Consider the following 23,579-nt stretch of genomic DNA (forward strand, 5'->3'; position numbering starts at 1 on the left):
GAAGACCTCAGCAATGGCGCACTGTAAACATTGTGTGTGACATGAGAGCAACAGAGATGGAGACACCAAAACTAGAGGGAGAGAGAGTGAACGAGAGAAAGAATGCGAATGCGAGAGCCAGTGCCAAGAATAACGCACCAAAGACAACTTTGGGGGTGTGTCTCTGCCATGCCAAATGCAACTTCCATCTCGCTCTAGCCTTGATTATTAAATCGTACTCGCTACTCGTTCAGATATTGCCTGCCCGCTCACACCACGACCATACGAATAGAGGCCAGAGAACTTGGAGAGATAAGATAGACCAGCAGATACCAGCAAGATACCGTCGCGGTTAGCGTTCCCGATGCGTATGCGAGTCAGTTGGAAAAATCAAATTCCGTTATTCAGTTCAGTGCAGGTCGTAGTTACCGTACCAACTACTCGCTGCTCGTCGCTCGCCTTTCGTTCGCCCTGTGTGCGTTTAGTGTCTTTGCCTTATTTCCCAGTGCGTGGACGTGTGTGTGTGTGTGTGTGTGTGCAAGTTGCACCCAACCCTCCTCAACCCAAGCGGCATAGCAACGTTCTCGCACTAACACTCGCTGCTGCCGTCGCTGCTGCTGCTGCCGTTGACAAAATACATCCAACAGATACTTTTGCGTATGCTTTTGAATTCGTTTTCAATTCAGATACGTCCTGTTACGGGTGCAGACGCGTTTTGTTTCCGTTTTAGGTGTGTGTATGTTGTAAAGCTTCCGTCAAAACAGAAACAAAATAAAAGAGAGAGTCTTTCCATATACTTACCCTAATTACGCGCTGGATTAAATTATTAAAACAGTAAAGCCCGACGCGGATTTAGAATCAACAGCCGTCGACACCGGCATCGACATCGTTTGTTTATACAAAAAAAGAAAAAAACAAAAACAAAAATTATAAAAATAATAAAAATAAAAAATCAACGCAAATATCTTGTGTGTGTTTGTGTGCAGTTTGTGTGAGAGAAAGAGAGAGTAAGAGCGACGAGAGCTCGGCATCAAAGTCACATTAAAAACATATCCATGAGTTACTTAAAATTAATCACTAACATAATCACTGTGATTCTCAACTGAGCCTGCCCGTCTCTATATCAGTGTTTTGTGCGTGTTCCTATATATGTACATATGAGAGTGTGTCTGTTTATGTGTTTGTGTGCGTAAAACTATAAAAAGCACTTAAATGTTTTCCCAAGCATTTTCTGAATTTGCCACCGAATACGATAGCGGGATCGTGGAATAGAGTCATAAAAGATCTGTTGCAAGCATCAACAGCGGGAACACAAAACAACAATCTATCAATAAATTTTCAAACGACAACCCATAGCCCACGCGTTCAAAATCACCCAATGTAAAGCAATTTGATTTATTGTCTAGTGCATAACATTTTGCACCCGACTTAACTTAGTGTCATTCACATAGAAGTCCCAATAAAACAAGAATCAGCACTAAATATATAAACTATCATTACTATTACTAGTTTTGAGATTCAAAAAGTATTGCCAAAAATCCGACGGCGAGACGTTATTCCAGTTTGCCGATTGTACGGCGCCAAGTGGATTAATTTAAATTTCTTTCCATAAATTAGAGGTAAGTAAGGTTAACCATAAAATAATAATAATAATATAATAAAAAATCTAATATACGGATTATACATTTGATCTGTGTTGACTTGGGGAATTTCCAAAAGAATTTCAATAACTAATAAAAATTAGACAAGATTTCTAAATAGAAAGATTATTGAGACACAAATATATATCAACATATGTAGGTTGATATTAAATAAATGGATAAATTATAATAGAAGGCGAAAGAGAATAGTTTGAGATACTTTAGTGAAAACCCATAGTAGAATATGATAATAAGTTATTGCTCTTGGAAATACTTCAACTAATTAGACAAATTGTGGGATGTGAAAGAAATATAATAGATACGTTTTAGTCTAAATTATTTCCCAGCATAGTTAAAACAATTTAGGAATAATGAAAAGTAAATATAAGGTATAGCAAGAAAACCAATAACCATTATATTAATAATCAAAGATCTAACTACTGAAATAGGTTTCCAATTGGTATTGCTATTATTGTTATCAAAATCGAAATCAAATCACAAATTAAATATATTCAAATCAATCCAAAATCATTCTCAAACTTAATGACTAATTATGCTACTATATTTAGCTTCCTATGCAATATATTTGTCAAATTGCCGAACCGGATGTTTGCCAAATAGTTAACAATTCCTGGTATTAACTGAAAATCTAATGCTAATTTGCCTAAGTATTACCAAGTGCTTTCTTTAGAAGCTGCAAAAGTATCTCACAAATAAACACAACTGACATCGTGATCCCATCAATAAAAGTTGTGTTTGTACTGTTTCATGGCGCTCTCACGCCAGGTATAAATCATCAAAGACTAACTGACTGATATATTCATACAACAAATTGCAATCATAAACTGTCTCATATTCTCTCCATCGCAACTTGTAAGGGGGCCTTTTGGGGCCACCGAAAAAAAAACCTCCAATTGACGTCACCTAAACAATTAGACTAAATCAGAACAGCAATAGCAAAAGCAATTTGTTGTTTTAAATGGAAAAAACCTAAATACATAAAGAGTTTAAAGTGTGGTTAAACTTTAATTTAAATAATACACGTACAATAAAATTAAATAGAAATGAAAACATGTTGAAAGTCTTGGCTAAACATAGAGATCTTTGCCACCTTCGCTGTTTACCCAAAGAGCCTTCAGATGAAACGGAGAGAAAAACAGAAATAAACCACAAAAACCACGGGCTGTGGCTGCTGCTGCTTTTGCTGCCGGACTGAGGGGCAATAAAGTGACATAAAATAATTTCTGGCATTCTTTGTCTTAGAAAATCATTATGTAAATAAATTCTCACTTTTGAAATAAAGTGACGAGGCAAAAAAAACCAAGAAAAAGACGGCAGCTAGACAACAGATGAAAAAAAGAATGAAATGAAATGAAAAGTTAAGATACATTTGCAGATGTGGCTGCTGCTGTGGAATACTTTGAACTGCTCTTGAAATTATTTATTAGCACTGCGGCAGATAATTTAGCCCGAAAAAAGACTACCACACACACACACACACACTTAACAATAACAACAACGGCAACCACAAAACAATAGCAATAATAATAAAAATAATAATAATAATAATATTAACGAAGCCAACAATCAAAAGTCACATTGTAAATAAATCAAGTTAAAGTGAAATTATGTTTATTATTGTTATTAAAATATAACCGCAAAGCGATTTAATATTACAGTCAGACTAATCCACTTGGGATCAAGTGGAGATCAAGCAGGATATATGAATATATTCAATTTGACCAAAATGAAAATGGAAAGTGACATGGGCAATCGAATTAAATTTTCATAATTTTTTTTTTTTTAATTTCAACATTTGACTCTACATATTTATTTGTGTTTTTTTTTTGTTTTCTTCTTCTTTTCGCTGCCTCAATTTAAATTTATGACTAGGCAAACAATGATAGGTATTTCTTTTAGTTTTTCATGCAATTATTTCTTGTATTTGGCATTTGTATTCTCTATGCTCTTCCGTTTAATTTATAAAACATTTTTTTTTTGTTTTATTCTTTTTACAACTGTTTATTTCACTTTTGAATGGTTTTTTTTTATTTTGTTATGATTGAGATTAGATAAGAATTTATTGCAAAGTTTCGCATTTGAGTTTACTCTGATAGCGAGCCCCCAGTCTGGGGTAAGAGGTAGACTGAACCAGAGAGACAGAGAGAATGAGCAAGAGAGATAAAGTTCGATAGAGAAAAAGAGAATTGATTCGCATGGGAGAGGGTTTCTAGCTAAACAAAGAGTAAAGTAAACTTACCTCCTTTTTTTTGCCATAGACAACCCGGCTAATTGATTTATAATCATTTATGGCTATTTTCGGTTGCAAGTGTCAATAAAGTCTTGTGTTATTTTTTAACAAATTTATTAAATGGCCTGACTTGGACATATTTTTGATTGCTTCCACTTACCAAAATGGGAACGTAGAAATATATTATTAACGAAAGTAAAAAAATGTGAAAAAATAAAGTACCACAAAATTTGCCAGCCAACGATGGGGCAATAAAAAATAAAGAAGAAAATTCACAGAAATGTAAATATTTTTACATTGATAAGAGTTATCGCTGTTCTCTCTCTCTCTCTCTCGCGATCTCATTTTCTCTCTCTCACTCTCTTTTTATATGTGTGTAGGTTTATATATTTCTGTGTTATCACAGTGATTGTGCCATATGTAGGCGGCTGAGTTAATGGGGGGTGTGGAGAAGGGGGTTTAGGGTATCGGGCTCATTCTGCCGTGTCGTGGCCTGCGTTGGCAACTTAAGTCGTTAACGTCTCTCGCCCCCGATACAATTTACGATACACACTCACTACCAGAATGCCTATAGTTACAGAGTAAACTCCCGGCAGTAGCAGCATCCCATACGGAGCATGGTCATAGGCACAACAACTCTGGCAATTGGGGGCCCTGATGTGGTATTAACCCCTTGACGTTTTTGGTGTTAAATTGCCGTTCGCCTGGTGTTTGGGTTAAGCTCAATGTTTGCCCTGAGGCAATAAAAGCGCCCGCTTTCTGGCGTTGACTTTACCAGGTAGCAGAACAGATAGAACAGATAGCGAAAGTATCATCTCAACAATAATTAAGTCTTGAGCAGTGACAGAGAAGACAAATTCAAAGTTTAGAATTGGATTACCATTTTGAAGAGCAATGCAAGTGAAAGTGTCCGTGCTCTAACAGTGTCTTCCATTGTTCTTTACTTAAATTTCACTTTTTTAATTTGATTTTCGATGCTGTTTTTGTTTTTGCAGCCTCGCAAGCTCAGACACAGCCACATCTTGGATTTGCTTTCACCACAGTTGGAAGACACCGGCCTCAAGACGACGACATTCTTGCAACATTTTAAGGACGTCGTCACGACGAAGTTCACCGGCAGAGATCACCATCTCCCGCCACTGCATCCGGCGCATCCAGCGCACCAGCAGTCCGCCCTGCATCATCATCATCAGCCGCACCAGGCTGTGGCCCAGAGTTTTTCCACCATTTTTCCAACGTATCTGGGCATGGACCGCGCCGCTGCCGGCGGCTGCGGTGCCGCTGGAGGCGGCCTTGGCGTCGTCACCAGTTCGGCCACAGCCCTCGGTCCGGCAGGCCTGGTCAATGGGGGCGGTGGCGTCGGCATAGGCGTGGGTGGTGCCCTCAATGGCCTGGAAGCCATGTCGGCCGAATCGACAGGCCTGTGTCTGCAGGATTTGGTCAGTGCGGGCACAGCCAACGGGGCTGGCTCGGCTGGATCTGCGGAAAGTGCCACCACCACAAGCACAGCCCTAAGCAGCGGCAGCACTGGTAGCTCGACAGTGAATGGCGGAGGTAGCAGCACCTCTGGCACAGAGCATCTGCACAGTCACCACAGTCTGCATGATTCCAGCTCATCGGTTAGCATCTCTCCCGCCATATCGAGTCTGATGCCCATCAGCAGTCTCAGTCACTTGCATCACACGGCCACCGGACAGGATCTGGTCGGTGGCTATAGCCAGCATTCGCATCATGGTGTCGTACCACCGCATACACCCAAACACGAACCGCTCGAGAAACTCAGAAGTAAGTATCGAATAAAGAAGAATGAAGATCATGCCCATGCCCATGCCCATCAAACAGACAATTCTGTGGGCAATTTGTTGTCAAATTTATATCTAAGAGGCCCGCCAGTGACATCTTACGAATTTACAACTAATTAATGCGGTCATAATTCACAGCGAGAGAAAGACACAAAGATATTCATGTGGTAGAAGAAAACTAAATGTAGCTATCGCCTACTATCAACAAGTGTCCATATTCACATTGCCTTCATTGTTTTGATTCGTTTTATTCGTTTTTGTTTTTTTCCTTTTTGCAAGTGTCAGCGACAGCTGTTGTCATTTCAATATTCCATTCGTTATGGATATCATTCACGGCTCTTGAATAACTTGTGTTCATCATTTATGTGTGCAAAAGTTTATTCTTTTTTGGCCACTTGTCGCTACGGTTTCTCTCACTCCAACTTCGAATTTGACTCCCACTCTCCCTCCTAATCTTCCTCATGCATATTCATAATCATTGTGTAATCATTAGCGCATAATCTTCACAAAAGCGTAACAAAGAGAACACAAAAAAAAAAGGAAGAGGAAAGAAGCGAACACACTAAACAAATTTCAATTTTGTTGCTCATGTCACGGCTAATTGAGCACCCTTCTGCCGTAGTGCCGAAGGCAACACTCTTCTTGCCATTCCCATTCCTATTCCCACTGCCATTTCCATTTCCCTCTGATTCTTTTTTTCTCGTTTCAAATGCTGGGATGAGGGTCGACGATGCTGGAAATTTGATATGTGCATTGTAGTCAAGTGTTTGTTGTTCCGTTTAGGTTAATTGTTATGGGAATTTGAATGTGGCTCAACAGGGAAGAGCAGGCAGGATGATCTCTTTATAGGATATGATGAGTAATTTAACACTTTTTTGTCCATGATATTGATAATTCAATTGCACAAAGATGACATTAGATTACCTTTTTTTTGGTTGTTTGTAGTTTTTGTTATCTCTTTATATCAATTTTTAAATTAGAATTGGTAAATAGATGGAAAGATCAATCCAATTATTAGTTCACTTAAAGCTTAAGTAGAAAAATTCCTTTCCACAACTCTTTCCTTTCCCTAATTAGTCATACAGTAGACACTACTCAGTCTTTGTTGTGTAGAAAAACTTTATAGAATTCTGTCTCTGACCAACTCTTTAACTATTTACATAACAGATTTGTCTAACTCTGCTCAGAGATTTGTTAGCTGTCACCTATTTGGTAGCTTTTCGTTTAGGTGCTCCTCGGGTTAACAGCCTCACAAACTTTGCCCTCCTGCACCGAGGACTAGGACTTCCCTTTTGTGTGTACATTGGGACGCAGCTGTTCTGATATTTATTTGCGTGCCAAAACAATTTAACACAAAAATTGTGCACATTTAAAATATGCACGACTGCAGTTATCCTTTGACACGGACAAACACACACACACATACACACACAGATACCTAGACACGGACACAGATATACGAGTCCTAACCAGAGCCAGAGCCAGACAAACAACGTTTACATTTGAGTTCCGGCCATGCGAATGCAGCTGCAGGTGCGGGTCACGGCGAGTTCCAGAGGGGGTCAATGGTCGGGGTTGGAGCCGGAGTTCAGGCCAAGTCACCAGGAATGTTGGTAACAAATTTTACTCTGATTCTGTTTGCTGTTATCGTTATTGTTTACGCTCTTGTTTAAATAATGGCCACGCAACGTGCCCAAATGGCTGGACCAGCCGGGCAATTGGATTTTCAATTATTGGCCAATTTAATGGTCAACTCAATCCAAAAATATTTTAAAATAAACCAACCACCATCTCCCATCCCTTCCCTCCACCTCCCACTGAACGCACACACAAAATTTGTTTGTACTATGGAAAAAATTCAAGTTATTTATATAGATATTTATATGTGTGGAAATTATTTTTTATTATTGCAGTTTTTTATGTTCACCTTTTTAGTTTTTTTCTCCTGTATTTTGTCTATATTCTCTCTGTCTCTGTCTCTCTGTTTTATTTTAGCATTGGCTCATTTTCATTTTATGGATTCTGTGCGTGTTTTTATTTCGCTTTTTGCGCTCAAAGGATTTCAAGTTCACATTTCTCCATTAATTTCCCTCAATATAAAAAAGAGAAACGAAAGAAAACGATTTTTATTATGCCGGGCAGCGTGTAAAACAATAAAAAAAAAAGTTAATACTTTTTTAAAGCCCACGACAACTCTTTAATGTGTGAAGTGTGTCTCATGCTCTTAAATTATGTTCCCGGCAGCTGTCTTGGCCGACTCGATCTCATCTTTTTCTCATAACTAATAAAATAGTTATAAAATAAATAACTATATTATGATTTTATAAATACCTGGTATTTAATTCATTATTATATATGTTTCTAAATAGTTTTATATCCATAGTATACCTAGAATTTGTTTAGATCCGGAAGGATACTCTAAAGTTGATTTCGGTTCTAGACTTTCTCACTCATCAATATTAAAAGGGAAATTAGAAAGTGACATTAATTGGAAGGAAAGTGAAAAGTTTATGCATTAAATTAGCATATTATCTTTCGTTCGAATATGAATATACATATCTGACGTATATGTATGTATAAACATAGTGACCTTGTCCCATGCATATCATGGCAAGCAATTAGAGACTTATCTTCTTCATATATGTATCTATCTTTGTATATAGTACATTTTATATATGTATGTACCTACTCTATGTACATATATACAAATGTATCTTTTTGGCTGCAGACATATACATACATACATATAATGTTGTTCTTTTGCTATTTGCCGAAAGCAAACCTGAAAATCAACATAACCAAATCAGAGCAGTTTACATACTTATGTATAAATGTATATACATATTTATGTACATATGCATGTTATTTATGTACATTGTGCATATGTTTGTCTCTCTGTTTTTTTTTTTGGTTGCTCGGCAAATAGTAGAAATGTATTTTTTTTTTTTGTTTTTTTACAAGTTACTTTAATTGTTTGCCAAGTTGTTACAGATATCGTTAAGAAGGAGTATTTGTCTATGTGCGTGTTTGTGGCTTGATGTCGTTGATAAAATTATGAAATTACCGACTTCACATCTATTCTGTTTGTCTGTGTAGTAGTAGTAGTAGTAGATATCTATGCAGAGTTCTCGAGCTTGAAATTCTGATGAAATCTTTTCTTATCTCTCGTGTTGTCTATTGTTTGTTGATACTAAGTGTTAATGGCACGTGCAGCATGGTCTCACAAAACGTTAACAAAGCTAATCGCGACCGGGTCTCTGGGTCTAGAAGGGCATAAACAATGTCTCCAACTCCAGACACCTAAATAACAATGGCCACAGAAGGTACACACATACCGTTTCCTGTTAAGGATACAACCAGCTACTTTAAATTCCATGCTGAAGGCCGTATTTGTGAGGACATGTCTACAACATTTCTTTATGAATATAAATACATTTTATCGATTTTTTTTTCTGCATGTTTCCACCATTTTGGTTTCAGCATTTAAAGCATGTTTTTTTTTTTGGCTTTAATAGCGGAGTTGAAACCAAGGGAGCCAATCTTTAGTACATTTTCGGTAAATCTCTGTGAAATTGCTCACATATGTCACCGAAAAACTAACCGCAAAAACAAAAGATCATTGTGCCCGAATTAACATTGCAAACACATACCAAACACCCCATAAATTGCAAAGTGGTGACCAGACTAGAGCAAGGATAATCGAGAAATGCCAGAGGCACAGTGGTTGACACTTCTATTTTATATGCATTTTTCCACACAATCTGAAAAGAAAAAGTATTTAAAGTTCTTAATGACAATAAATGAAATAAGGTAACACCATTTATTAAAAAGAAAAGTATAAGAATAGAGTTTAACTTTTTGCTGATAGAGAGAAGTTTAACCACTGTACCAAGTTTGGTAACGCCCACTTTAAGTTTCAATGCAGACTGGCAAAAGGCAACCATATATCAATCCCGGCTAACTCTCGCCTTGCTCCACCACTGATTTCGTTTATATAAATTATAATGTCATTATGGCAACCAGCCACATTCGCATTCACTCACCCCATTCCCTTTAGCATTCTTCATTCCATTCACCCTCGCCGCAATTACCTCGTCCTGTCTCGGCTGGCCCATAGAGCGGATAACTTCATTGCGGATTGTTCCGGCCACTTGCCGGCTCCGGCTCCGTCTCCGGCTCTTCTAGTCTCGTCTCCTTTTTCTCATTATACGGTATCGTACAATTTCGTAAAAATGTCGCATTAGAGATTATCTAAGGAAACAAACTTGTCCAGTTGTCTCTGTGAAGGTTGCTTTTGGTTTTTGGCTCGTTTCTTGTTTGGTAAAGGAAATGACCCAATGGCATCAACTGGAGCAAAAATTTGAGCTGACAGTTGGGAAAATTACTGAAAAAGGCATTGCAGTGGAAAACTACACAGACACACTCACATACACACACACACACACACAGACAACTGACAAGTAAATGGAGGGGAGAATGGATAAGAGTGGAAGCACCAGTCTGGACATTTTGGGGGAGGTCGACAGAGGCTGCCTTGGCCTTATCTGTAGCCTCAACTAATGAGCTCGATGGACAGACCCAGAAATGTGGCTAGAACTCTGCTCTGGTTTGGTTTGCTTTGCTTTGCTTTGGTCTGGGCTCTAATGCAATTTGGCTTGGGGTCACTTCAGGGGTTGGGACTCAATGTTATTGCAGTGATTTTTATGTCTTGGTTGTCTGCCTGGTCGTGGTCCTGGTCTTGGATCCTGTAGTTTTTCTAGCTCATTATATGGCCATAACATATGTCTGTGTCCATTGGATTAACTTTTGTAGATGCTTCTGAGATATAAAAATTAACTTTTTTCCTATTGGTTAATTTTTATAACCACTGTCAAATAGAATTAGGCTAATTCCCAAAGAGAGCTAGCAGAGGTAGTGAATGGCAGAAAGGGTGGCTAAAAATTTTGAGCATATGGCAAGAAAAATCGTTTAACCATTAACACTTTTTGCTGAACAAATGTAGCATGAAATTGGAAAAACCGCCAAGCATTTAACCCTTTTCTCTCTCTCCCTGTATTTTGGAGTGGACCAAGAAGCAAAGCAACTAACATGTCAGAAAAAAATAGCAACAGAAGCTCTGCCAATCGCCAGAATGGGTAGAGAATGACAATAGGTTGGCCTCATGAGTCTGGTCCTTACTTGTGTTGGTCCTTTCTATATGGATGTTTGTTTGCCAAATTCCAAACTGAACTGTCACATTAATCGTTTGTTTTTGGTCACCCAAAATTCTACAAGTAAACGTTTCTCAATTTTTTTTTTTATATTTCGTTCCCTCTCTCCTGGTTGTTTGGTCCTTTGTGTCAAAGGACATAGCATCCCAGCTATCTCTTTTTCTCACTTCACTCCTCCCCATCTCCGATGCTCGGATCCTTTTGTTTGGTTTTTATTTGTTTTGGTCTTTTGGGTTTCTCTTTGACAGTCCTGGGCAGGATAATTTATTGTTTCGTCTGTTTTGCCGTGTGTCGTGTGTCAAAAGTTTTTGTGAAAATGTGTGGAAAAATGTTTATGAATGGACAAATGTGCACAAGCCCAAGGATACAGATGCAGTTACGTTTTACTTTTACCTAGATTTGGGAAAAATCTGAATCATTGCAAAGGCAGATATTTATTTCTAATTTTTTGTTTCTATTTCTTTTCTGTTTGCTGTTTTCATTTCTTCTTTTTTTTTTGCTCTATCATTTGATTAATAGCGACATTTCTAGGGGTGTGTTTACTTTAGTTCGGTTTGACTTTGACTTTTGTTTGCCTAATGACAATAGTCAAAAAGGCAAATAACAAATAATCATTGCTCATTACTTAACAAAAACAACAACAATAAACGGAGAGAACACGCCTCTGCAAAATGGCTTCCAAATAGTAAAAGAAAAACAACAACAATAACCAAATCGAAAGTGACTCTGACACTTGTTGTCACAACTTTTGACATGTGCAAAATGGGAATGAGAACGAAAAATACGCCCACTTACAATTGACACTTGCCACTCAAAATGTTTCGGGCAAACCTTGAAAATATTGTAAAACTCTGGCGACAACTGCTGCTACAAATGTCAACGCCAACTGACAGATGACAACACCAACAGCAACACCAACAGCAACACCAGCAACCAAATTTGTTCGACCTGTCAGGCAAAGGCAAATAGTAGCAGGAAAATCAAACTCAAATTAGTCGCTAACCAAGACAACGAAAAAAAGAGAAAAAAAAATTAAGAAAAGAAAATAGAGCATTTTGTTAAAAATATTTAAACAAATAAAAATCGCTGCGGTACGTGATTTTTGTTGCGTTTTTTAGACCGTGTTGTTTGTCGTTAAGAAAATATTTTTACGATTCTGAATGAGGCGACGACCCATTTTGTGGTAGACATGCCCAGGTTGAAAATGGGAACAGACAGCAGCAGCAGCTATTAAGTGAGCCGAATCGTTTTGGGGCAAAAGAGAAGGAGGGTCGACAAGCATTTAAGATTGCAATGAGGCGGTAATAAAATCACAAGATTCATTTATAAAACGGAAGACCATAACGGAGAAGGTAGAAGAGAAACAATAACTATTTCATTAAAAAAAATGAGAAAAGAAATATTCAAAAACTTTAATACATTTGATTTTCTAAATGCTTTTTTAATATGAATGAAAAGTTTTCTTCTTTAAAACATATTTTGTTTTCTGACAACTCGAAACTCAAAAATATAAGATCAATATATAGTACATTTGACTTAAAAACTTGTTTACCTTATTAACATATCTCATATCAAAGCTAAATAGTTTCCATTTACTCTTCATTCCATTTCCCTTAATAGATACCTTTACTTATTGCCACGGTCAATTAGTATATTTTCCTTATATTAACCATACAAATTAATTACCAAAAAAAAAAAGAGAAGTAAAATATTTAAACACCATCTGATGCTGTTGTCATCGGCATAAATTATTTCCACCAGACAAAATGCCAAAGTAATTAATTCATTTAATAGCCGAGAACCTTGAGAAGGCATCTTCTCATTTGACATAAGTGTTGCACTCCCTCGTGTATTAACAAATTTCACACCAAGAGCTAATTGTTTCAAATGTCACTGCGGGGAGTTTTTGCCTCTGGCACTTTAAAAACCACATAAAATTGTGTTCAACATGTGAAAAGGCAATAAATTATCCGAGTATGCTAACGGCAATGGCCAGGAAGTCAGTTCATAAGATTTAGGAGCAGGCGACGACCAGGAAGTCAAGACCCTAGGCCATATGGGCACACACCTTGGGGGGAAACCCAAAACAGAAACAAAAAAAATGCAAAACCAAATGATCGAAATCAATTTCCAAAGACATAAATCTATAAGAAGCCAAAGGGGCTGAGATATATATCAATGAGTATAGCAATTAATATAAAATTGAGCATGACTAACTAGGGTAATTATTGCATTAAATTGAATAGGAATTTTTCCAAGTGACATAAATTTATGCCCCATTGTTAGATTAGTTTTCTCATATTTTTAGATCCAAGCCATTGCAAAATCAAAAGTATACTCTATTTCACTTTTTTTTCTCCCCAATCTATCTTATCCTTTCGAATTCCCTCAGATGCTTCATTAAAGCAATTAAGCTAGCCTCCTCTAGGCATAAGAGCCTCCTCGTTGCCTTCTTGTGTATCCTTAATCGTGCTAACCAAAAGCCCATTTCAAACTATGCTCCTACCATAAATCCTTTTATGAGCATTTTTATGGGCTTTTAAGCAGCTTTGAAGCTGCCTTTTATAGACTAGAGGAGCATAAGGCACAAATACATATAGTAGGTAGATTCAGAAAACTTACATACATACATATATGCATATACATAATTCACTTTATTTTTGAAAACATTAATGTTTTTTATATATTTTTCTTCGCCCATTTGCTGGTTTATTCTTTTCAGTTTGGGCCGAAACTGGTGATTTTCGTGATAGTCATAGCTCCATGACCGCCGTAGCAAATAGTTTGGATAGCACACACTTGAATAACTTTCAATCATCGACAACATCCACGTTAACGAATCGAAATCGGGATCGCAAAGATGGTGAGTATTTGGGCACACACACAGAAACACGAACCTCTTATCAATCGAGATAAGAAACATAATTTATAATAATTTAGTAAAGCGTGGCCAAGCATTTTCACCTTTGTCGGCAAAAATTTACTTACTTGAGTTCGTTTAGTTTTCGATTAGACTGCCTTTGATTTGCGACTTGACGACGACACAATACAACGACGACGATACATGACGATGACGATGACGACGACGACAACATCGAAAAACTGAAACTGAAACCGAGAATAATGATATTTCATATGGGCAGGAGTAATTTAGTTTATTTGATTAAGTTTTCGGCAGTTAGAGGAACAAACAACGACAAGCGACAGCGGCAACGACAACACAGAAAGCGCGCCGCCATGATCGATGACATCCCCCGAACATACGTTAACGGGTTATAAATCTGGTAGCAACTCCCCCGATACAAACATCTACATACAGTGAAATCGAATGAAACTAGGCTAGGCGGCGATTTGCTTTTGAAGTTTTTATATTTTGGACGGGGCTTCATTTGAAGGTTGCATGGCAATTAGTAATGGTTGCCCCTGATTACCAAATGTGTTTGGTTAAATTTCAATAAAGCATAGAGGAAGGTAGAAAGGCAGGAAGGAAGTTAGAAAGGCGCCATTGTTGCTTTAGTTTTCAGCTAAACACATTTACAAATGTTGTAATTGTACTTTGTATCGCTTCAATGTTGAGATCGAGTCATGCATTTGAGGGCTGGCCTAGCCCTCAAGACGTTGTGGCTTATCAAATGTGTGTAAACCACATTGAGATAAACCGAACCACTTACCAACTACCTTATAGACGTCCAGACGGGGGCCATAAAAGAAAAGCTAAGCGCCTGCTGCTAACTGCTTGCCAGAATGTTTACAACACGAAAGCAAATACAATTAAAGAAATACAAAAACCAAAACAAAATATCATAATCAGTGAACGACTTTTACATTCTGAATCTCAATGAACAATTGGTTGGAAGTTTTGAGTTTTAAACAATATAAATAAAGTCACTAATAAACAAGAAATTTGAGTGCCTATTTCGTTAAATATGATTTCATATTTTATTTAGGGAATGAAAGTGGTTTAAAGAACTTCTGTGATAATGCAAATAATAACTAATGGGCGAGATTTGCATCTTACTATAAATAAAACATATAAGAATTGTCGATTTTAATTGAAGAAGGTGAATAAACTGGTCTGAAAGAAATTATAGATTTACGCCATTTATGTATATCTGATCTTTATAGTATTTTATTTTAATTTTCTTTGCAAACTTCTATCTTAGGTAATCGAAATGTGAATGAGACAACAATCAAGACAGAAAACATATCAAACTCTGGCCATGATGAACCGATGACAACCAGCACCGATGAGCCCAAGAACGATAAGAAGAACAAACGACAGAGGCGTCAGCGAACACATTTCACCTCACAGCAGCTGCAGGAGTTGGAGCATACATTTAGCCGTAATCGATATCCGGATATGTCAACGCGCGAGGAAATCGCCATGTGGACAAATCTAACCGAGGCTCGAGTCCGGGTAAGCATAATTTGTTATTAATTTGTCCGACCGAAAACCGCAAAAAAGACAAACGAGACAAAAAAGGGAATTGCCACATAATGCGGCAATTACTGTCCGGGAATGGAAAATTATATAACGGCATGCTTACTGACCAAACACGGGGACCAAAACCGCAGGCCGACAGGCGAACGGACATACAGTCAGACAGACAGACAGACGGATGTGGTAGATACCGAAGCACTCAACTCGTAAATATGTCGCAATGTTTGAATTCGCGTAAGGCTTAAGCGGCCCCAAAAACCACAAACCCATTTTTGCCATTTACTGCTGCTGCTGTTGCAACCAAAAATTTATTGGCCAAAAAGGCTGAGGGTGCTGCTAGCGGAGTGGGCGGAGGACGGCAAAGCATTGCAGTGGTGCAAAGTTGCCATAAATTCTCAGCTAACACTTTTACTCTGCGGTTTTCGCAATGCTGTCCAACCCAAGAGTGAGTAGCAGGAGCAGAGGGAGAAACAGAAGCCGGCTTATCAAATGGCCTAACCAGAGGCATCTATTTGCTTAATATCTAACCGTATTGACAGGCCGAAGGTATTTCTAGGCATTGTTTAGCTAGTCATGGTATCTTTGGACTGCATAACAGTTGTAATTGTTTGTTAACACGATGGTTTGGTAAACAATTCAAGAGTTTTGTATGCCTTTAAGTGGCGCCAAGCGGCAAACATAAACTATACATTGTATCCATATGATATCTATACACATTGACAGTCAGTCAGTCACTTCAGTCAGCAAGAAGACGATCCGCACGGACAGCGACGACGACATAGATATGGGCGAATGATCGATGATCGATCGTTCGATCGATGATGATGATGATGATGATGATGATGATGGTGATGAGGATGACGATCGGCATTGCCATGAGTATATGTATTTGAATTTGAACGTATGGCGACATGAATATGGCCCAACTGGGCGTTAATTGTATAAGGCTTTGAAAGGGAAAAGGGTCATCGTTGCATTGCTTTTTACTTTTATCAATCAAATTGCAAATGTGTTTGAGTGTTTATTCATTTAGCTCTATTCCTTTTTGTTTTTTACTTTCTTGCACTCTTGGCATAAAATGTCAATTAGCTGGTAAATGGAAAACATCTGCCAAAAGCTGGTAGAAGAATATTTCATGGTTTTTCTATGCAAATTTCGCGCTTTGTTCGATGCATATGTCAAGAATTTCCCTCTCAATCTGCCTTTGTGTGGCGTTTATAAAGAAATTAGCTGCGGAACAAGTGTCAACGGTCAGAGAGGGGAGGGGTGGGTCACTGCTATCATTGTTGTTGGGGTGCAAGATTCCTTGGAAATTATGTCAATCGAAACATGTGTTTGCTAGAGAAACTCGACCGAGCTAAATGCATAAAATATTGATACAGTTTGTTTTATGGTCCATTATGATGATGATGATGACAAAAAAGGTTTGCCTCGCCTCATGGAGGAGAGCAACCCTCAAGCAAAGTTATCAACATCATCAAATGCAAAACAAAATGTGCCATAGTGAGAGACAGAAAGACAGAGAAGCAGAGAAAAGGCAATTTGTCAGCGAGCCAAATATCATCGAGGGTTGTTTAATGAATTAGAAACCGCACGAAGAATTAATGATCATGATCATGCCTATATAAGGGTGGCAGTGGCTCACTGCCATCTAATAGTCTGGGCAATAAAATTTATCAAATATACAAAAGGATTACACTGCAGTCAAACTTTTCCTATATATAAATCTGGGTGGGTTTTAAATTGTCAAAGAAGTAACAAAAAAAAAACGAGAAAGAAGAAATACAAAAAAAAAGAAACAACAACAGAACAGCCCCGTTTGAGCAAACAAAGGCAATGCAGTCAGTCAGAGTTGTCGGGGGAGGGAGGGAACCAAAAAGGGGGAAACATTGTGTGTTCCTTAGGCCCAACCATGATAGCTACTAATCCAGGGATTTACATGCGCCGGCAATTATGGCAATATGTTCGCCTGTCTGTCTGCCAGCTCCTGCAACTTTGCCATCTCATCTATTCGTCTCTTTTTTTTGTTTTTGAACATTTTTTGTTCCAATGTTCTTGCCTTTTTAATTCAATTAGAACCCCCAAAACTCGACTTGGTGGCCAACCAAAACAAAAAAAAATACACAATATGCATCGTAAAAACATTTGTTGCTTTCGTCTTTTCGCACCATTTTCCACAAATTGTGATGGGAATTGGAAATCCGTACTCCAATTGGTTGTTTTTTTATGTTCAGGTGTTGTCAATGGTCTGGAAATGGCAACAGACATTTTTGAGAGTGTCAATAGAGTTGGCAAAAAGACTTTATAGACTACCATAATGGGGCCACAATATGGTCAGTTGAAGTACATGTAGTTTCGTCTGCAGATTTGAGTTTTTTTAGGGTGTGAATAAGGGAAACTTTAACCATGGGAGGCTCTTAAAACAAAGCCTTATCTGTGTATATGATAAAAGGTGATAAACTAATAGATTTGATCTTAAATTTTTCTTAAACTTAAACTAAAACAGAGTTTCTAAATGACTTTGGTATTTCAAGATATTCTCCTACTTAGGTTAATTAGGCACAAAATGTAATCAGCTTGAAAATCTGTATGCCTTATCTAGTTCATACTTTCTTCTTTTTTTTCAACTAACTTTTGAGTAAGCAACCCGGAAATGAGAAATCTATTTCACACATTAACCATTTTGCACGTAAAGCAAATAAAAAACGTATTTAGCTGCAAATTGTGGTCATCAATCAAAATGGCAGCTCATGAGAGCTCTTCACCCTAACAGAACACACACACACACAAACAGAAGGAAAAAACTGAAAAAAATGGGACTTGAGCTATCGTAACTTTTGCCATTCATATTTCCATTTTCAAGTCTGCACTTTTTTTTCTTTTCCTAAATAATTTTTACCTGATGAAGCGCTGCAGGACCAGCAGCATAAAACACAGAGATATTTGCGTCATGGTGAGATGGGGCGGGGGGTGTTGAAGAAGGAGTGTGTCATTGTCGCTTTCATCAAAACCAATTAGGATTTTCTGCAGGAGTCTGTTCGTTGAGTGGAAAATTGCCCTTGGTCTTTTTCTTTTTTGCAGGAAATCTCCTTCATATTTCCATTTTTCCTCTCGTTTTTTTGCTTTTCTTTTTTTTCGGCAACGGCAACGCCATCAATTTGCCATCATGATAACGTTGCTTGTCTATACATACATAGTTGTTTTTTGTTCTTGGCAACTTTTAGCAAACTTGCTAAATGATACGTGAAAATGACAGTTGACGAGATCGATGACGTTAGTTTTGCATCCATGATGATGATGCTGTCGATGATGAAGATGGCAACTGAGACTGAGCGATGTACCTTGACAAATTGACACATTGCTGCTGGCTATTACAATTCACTTGGCTTTGATTTATGTCTTTCCAAAAAAAGAAGCACAAAATAAATAGAAAGATTCAACTTTTTAAGATTCCCTTTTTTTTGGCGTTCTCACGAGAGAATCCTTTGCGACTCATGCGATTTCAATTAACTACCGCAACTAATTAGATTAAAGCAATTGCCGGGCAAATAAATGCGCATTAAATTGCTTCTCCGGTAGTTAGCTGGCACGGGGCCATAGTTTTCCACTTGTTAGCTGTTAAATCCACGAATGGGAGTGGGAATGGGAATGGACTGTGCATGTTTGACTTTTCCCACCGAAAAACAAACAGTGAGTTGAACTTTTTGCATGGATATACAATGTACATAGACATAAAATACAGCATATACGATACTCGTACATTGGACCAGCGCGTGTCACCATTTAGTTACACTTTAGAGCGTCGAAACAGGCATGGCAGGGTGCAAAAAGGACATAAATTTCCAAAATCAAACCCCAAGCAGAATGTGCGTTGATTTAAAGGACAATGTGGCAATGCGGATTACAAACAATGCGGCAACAAGGCTTCCAATGTTGTTCCATGAAATTCAAATTTAGCTGGTTTAATTACCTGAACGAACACGAAACACCGATTTGCCGATTGAATGTACATATCTATTTGTGGGAACTTTACAAATATTCGTATTCTCCTAATAAAGGCACAAATACAGGGTAACGATATGTAACTACAAAAGTTTGCTGCGGTAAAGTTTTTCCCATGTTTAATTTGGTTAGAATATATCTGCTGATATTCTCATTAAATAGACCTCTTTTTTCGACTTTAATTTTGTAATTAGTTTTGAAAACTTTCTATACTTCTTATTATATATCATTTAAATACTTCTTTGGTATGCAAAATATTGTTATTTTATCAAATAATTAGTTGATTCAGTTGGTATGATTCCTCTATATGAAACTAAAATTTGACTAAGCTGGTCTTATCTATTATGGTAGAAAGTTTTTTGTTGAAATATATAATAGCATTATGACCGCAAGAAAAAGAGACTCAAAACAGTACTAAGTATTATCAGAAAGTCCAACTTAGTCAAATATATAACTCTCTGAGTCTATCTCAATTAGTTAGCTTTTGAAAAATAAACTTCTCCAATTTATAGGCATGTTTTGGTTCAGTTCTAAGGGTGGAAAATAAGTAATTTATAAAATTTTCGCTAGATATGACAAGTTTTTCATAAGTGGCACTTAAACAATAGTTACAAAAAGCCACAAGATTTCGAAAATTAAGCTGACGGTTTTTAATTTAGTTAGAAATGCCTTCAATTTAAAGGTTAAAACTTAAATTGTACTTTAATTTTTTGCCATCTTCTTCGATTTCTACTGGTTTAATGTATCTCAAAGTGCTCTTAAAGCTGATAAATTAAACCACTGCCTGGTGGAATACTAAAAGAAGAAAATAAGGAATGAAACTCATCAAAATGCTGCCAGCGTCTGCGCAGCTTTTGTCATTTGTATCTGTGAGTTTGTGTGTGTGTGTGTGAGTGTGTTGTATCTGTATCTGTGCGAACTTCAGCAATAAATTACAAAGTTGCCATTTTGTTTTTTATCTAGCTTGGCTTGGTCTTGTGTGTGTGTGTGTGAGAGTGTGTCTTTTTTCTTTTTGTTGTGCTTTTGCTTTTACTTTTTCTTTGTTCACTTTTTGTTTGCGAAAATAATTTTGATTTATTTTAGCTGCGTGACATGGCCAGGGGCAGGGGCAGAGGCAGAGGATGAGTGGCCAAAAGGGGGGCGATAAACGGTGGTGGCAGACAGCCGGGCCAGAGTTTATTTTGTATATGCAGAAAAGCTCTCCATTAAAAAGCAAGAAATGGCAGTATTTATGTATATTTGTATATTTATAATTACTGCACATGCGTATTACCGGGACCTCCCCCTGGTACGGCACGGCAAGGCACGGGTAATACATTTTTTGGGGGAAGTTTTGCCAACAGACTTTTGGGGCGGACCGGCAGGGAAGGGAAGGGGGGCAAACAACAGAAGCCGCAGCAGATACATAAATTTTCAAGTGAAATGAATTATACAAGAAAATGGCTGCCTGAGAATGTGAAGCTTTTTCAACTTTAACTAACTTTTGTGTTTCATATTTTTGTTCTTCTTCTCTCTGTGCCTTTTGCAGGTGTGGTTCAAGAATCGTCGTGCCAAGTGGCGCAAGCGTGAGCGGAATGCCATGAATGCGGCGGTGGCTGCTGCTGACTTTAAATCTGGATTTGGTACCCAATTCATGCAACCCTTTGCCGATGATTCGCTGTATACATCGTATCCGTACAACAATTGGACCAAGGTGCCATCGCCGTTGGGCACAAAGCCATTCCCCTGGCCTGTTAATCCATTGGGCTCGATGGTCACCAGTAATCATCATCAGAATTCGGTCAATTGTTTCAATACTGGGGCCAGCGGGGTAGCGGTGAGCATGAACAATTCGATGCTGCCGGGAACAATGGGCTCAACGTTGACCAACACGAATGTGGGAGCTGCCCCCTGCCCGTATACGACACCCACCAATCCGTATATGTATCGAGCCGCGGCCGAACCCTGCATGAGCTCCAGCATGTCATCAAGCATTGCCACCTTGCGATTGAAGGCCAAGCAGCATGCCACCGGATTTAGCAGCCCCTATTCGGCCCCCTCGCCCGTATCGCGTTCCAATTCGGCTGGTCTGTCGGCCTGCCAGTACACGGGTGTGGGGGTCACCGATGTTGTCTGAGAAAACGCACTTGGTGCTCTGCTCAATCAGCATCAGCACCACTTGCAGCAGTTCTCCTCCTCGGCCGGCGGCATCTCCCACAATGGTAGTCTCGGTGGTGGCGGTGGCAGTGGCATGCAACAGCATTTGGTTGGAGGTGGTGGCAATCACAACAGCATGTTGCATGGCCACCACAACAACAACAACACTTTGCTGCTGGATCACAGTGATTTGGGCCTCTCGGGCAGCAACGGCGGCGGCGGCGGTGGAGGTGGGGCAGGAGGAGGTGGAACAGGCACTGGCGCAGATGACGGTGGTGGTGGCTCCGGAAGCCACATGGATGACAACAATAAATCGCCTTTGCAGTCCAATGGCCTAATGTCTGGTGGCTCTGCCACTGGCCAAAACACAAACGACAATGTGGACGATGTTGACGAGGACATCATCGATTGAGCATGCAAATACCAAAACTAAACAAAAGATATGTAGGATATATATATATAAATATGTATTTAAATGAAATATTTAAACATACAACTTAAAAATAAATCAGATTTGTTCACCAAAAAACAACAACAAAAAAGAAGAAAAAAAACAAAAACAAAATGCATAAAAAACCCGAAAAATTGAAATCTAATTCTAAGCATTTTTCATTAGTTTGGTTTTTTTTTGTTTCAATAATTGCATAAATTAAAATATATATTAAAAAAAAAAAACAAAGTGAAATGAAACTGTTTTTTCAAGAACAATAATTACATAGGCCGACTTTTCGTGTGCAGTTTTAATTAGTTTTGTATTAAGCCAAATAAGGAGAGGGGAAAAAGTGGGCGGGTTCAGGAAAAATTAATTACAAATTGTGTTTTATTGTGTTGAGATTAAATGCTAATTATTTTTCATTTTCCGCATAATCGATATACATAGAAATATATATATATATATAAATGTATAGTTATATATATATATATATATATATAAAAGTGTTTTTTGTAAATATATATATTAAAATGAAAAGAAAATGTTTAGCCATAAGATCAGCAAGCTGTATTTATAGAAAATCTACTCTCCAAGGAACTTTAAGCCTAAGTCAAGTAATGAAAATTTGAAAATGAAACCAATTAGAAAAGGAAATAAAAGGGCATATAAATATTGAAACTTCTTCTCACTGTGAGCCAAATAAGAAAACAAATTAATATACCCATTACTGCAAAAAGGGTATTAAAAAAATAAATCGAAAACTAAGCAAAAGAATAAATAACAAAAACTCTGCCTAAACTTAATTTAACTTATTAGTTCAATTTTAATTCGGTATTTCACTTCAATTGGCAGACTTTAAGATAACTTACCATTTAAAAAGAAAAACCAAAATCCAACAATAAATAATAAAATCTGATTATAAAATGAGATAACATTATTCTATCAATACGGAAAACTAAAAGCAAACGTATCAAGATCAAAGCATAAATTATATAGATTGAGAAAGAACTATATCAATGCCGTAGCAGTTTTTAAGGAGTTGTCTAGTCGTATAAAGTCACAGAAAATATATAACAAAAACCAAAAAATTGCAAAAAAATGAAAATGGGATAAACTACTAAGGAAAACCCACATACATAAGTATAAATATATTTAATAATTGTAAACTATACATACATATTACTAGCTATAGAAATTGAATCAAAAACCAAAAAAAAAAAAGAACAATAAAAATTATGAGAAAAAAAAAACACAACCACAAACGGTTAACTTGGAGTTAAAGTGAAGTTTGGTTAACCGCTGAAATAACAAATTAGTTGTTGATGCTGACAAAAAATCAAATTACATTTTATGACTGAAATGTATAAGCAAATTTTAATTAAACTGATGGAGCAGGACAGCACATCCTGGCTGTGGTGTGGCAAGTGGGAGGGGGGAATTCATTTGATGGTGGCCCAAAATAACCATCGATCAATTTATTCATTACAATGAAATTATGTCGCATTTATATGCACCCCGCGACGGCAAGGGGCGAAGGAGTGTATACCCCCACCTCCTCTAGAATCCCTTTAGAAAATCACCGCACAATAAAAATAATAATAAAAGGACATCAATGTCCCTGGTTCGGCTTGGCCTATGCAAAAAGGCGAAAAAAAGAGACACATTTCCTTTGGGGGGTTGGTTTT

The 23,579-nt window shown here is 37.7% G+C and overlaps 1 protein-coding gene across 1 annotated transcript; it reads left to right on the forward strand.

The window, feature by feature from the left end:
* Positions 1 to 937: 937 nt before the first annotated feature.
* On the forward strand, positions 938 to 21,447 carry LOC6651404 (pituitary homeobox homolog Ptx1). Its single transcript, XM_002073484.4, has 5 exons — positions 938 to 1,598; positions 4,866 to 5,655; positions 13,605 to 13,745; positions 15,046 to 15,299; positions 20,854 to 21,447. Exons 2-5 carry the CDS (start codon positions 5,118 to 5,120, stop codon positions 21,439 to 21,441), a joined length of 1,521 nt encoding a protein of 506 aa, XP_002073520.2. The 5' UTR covers positions 938 to 1,598; positions 4,866 to 5,117; the 3' UTR covers positions 21,442 to 21,447.
* The last annotated feature ends 2,132 nt before the right edge of the window (positions 21,448 to 23,579 follow it).

Source organism: Drosophila willistoni, chromosome 3R, assembly GCF_018902025.1.
Source record: "Drosophila willistoni isolate 14030-0811.24 chromosome 3R, UCI_dwil_1.1, whole genome shotgun sequence".
NCBI classification, from domain to species: domain Eukaryota; kingdom Metazoa; phylum Arthropoda; class Insecta; order Diptera; family Drosophilidae; genus Drosophila; species Drosophila willistoni.

Excerpts from the sequence above, each read along its gene's own strand:
- LOC6651404 (XM_002073484.4), top strand. The coding sequence starts at position 5,118 with ATGGACCGCGCCGCTGCCGGCGGCTGCGGTGCCGCTGGAGGCGGCCTT. Across the intron at positions 13,746-15,045 it reads AAATCGGGATCGCAAAGATG|GTAATCGAAATGTGAATGAG; the intron begins GTGAGTATTTGG and ends CTTCTATCTTAG. Across the intron at positions 15,300-20,853 it reads TAACCGAGGCTCGAGTCCGG|GTGTGGTTCAAGAATCGTCG; the intron begins GTAAGCATAATT and ends TGCCTTTTGCAG.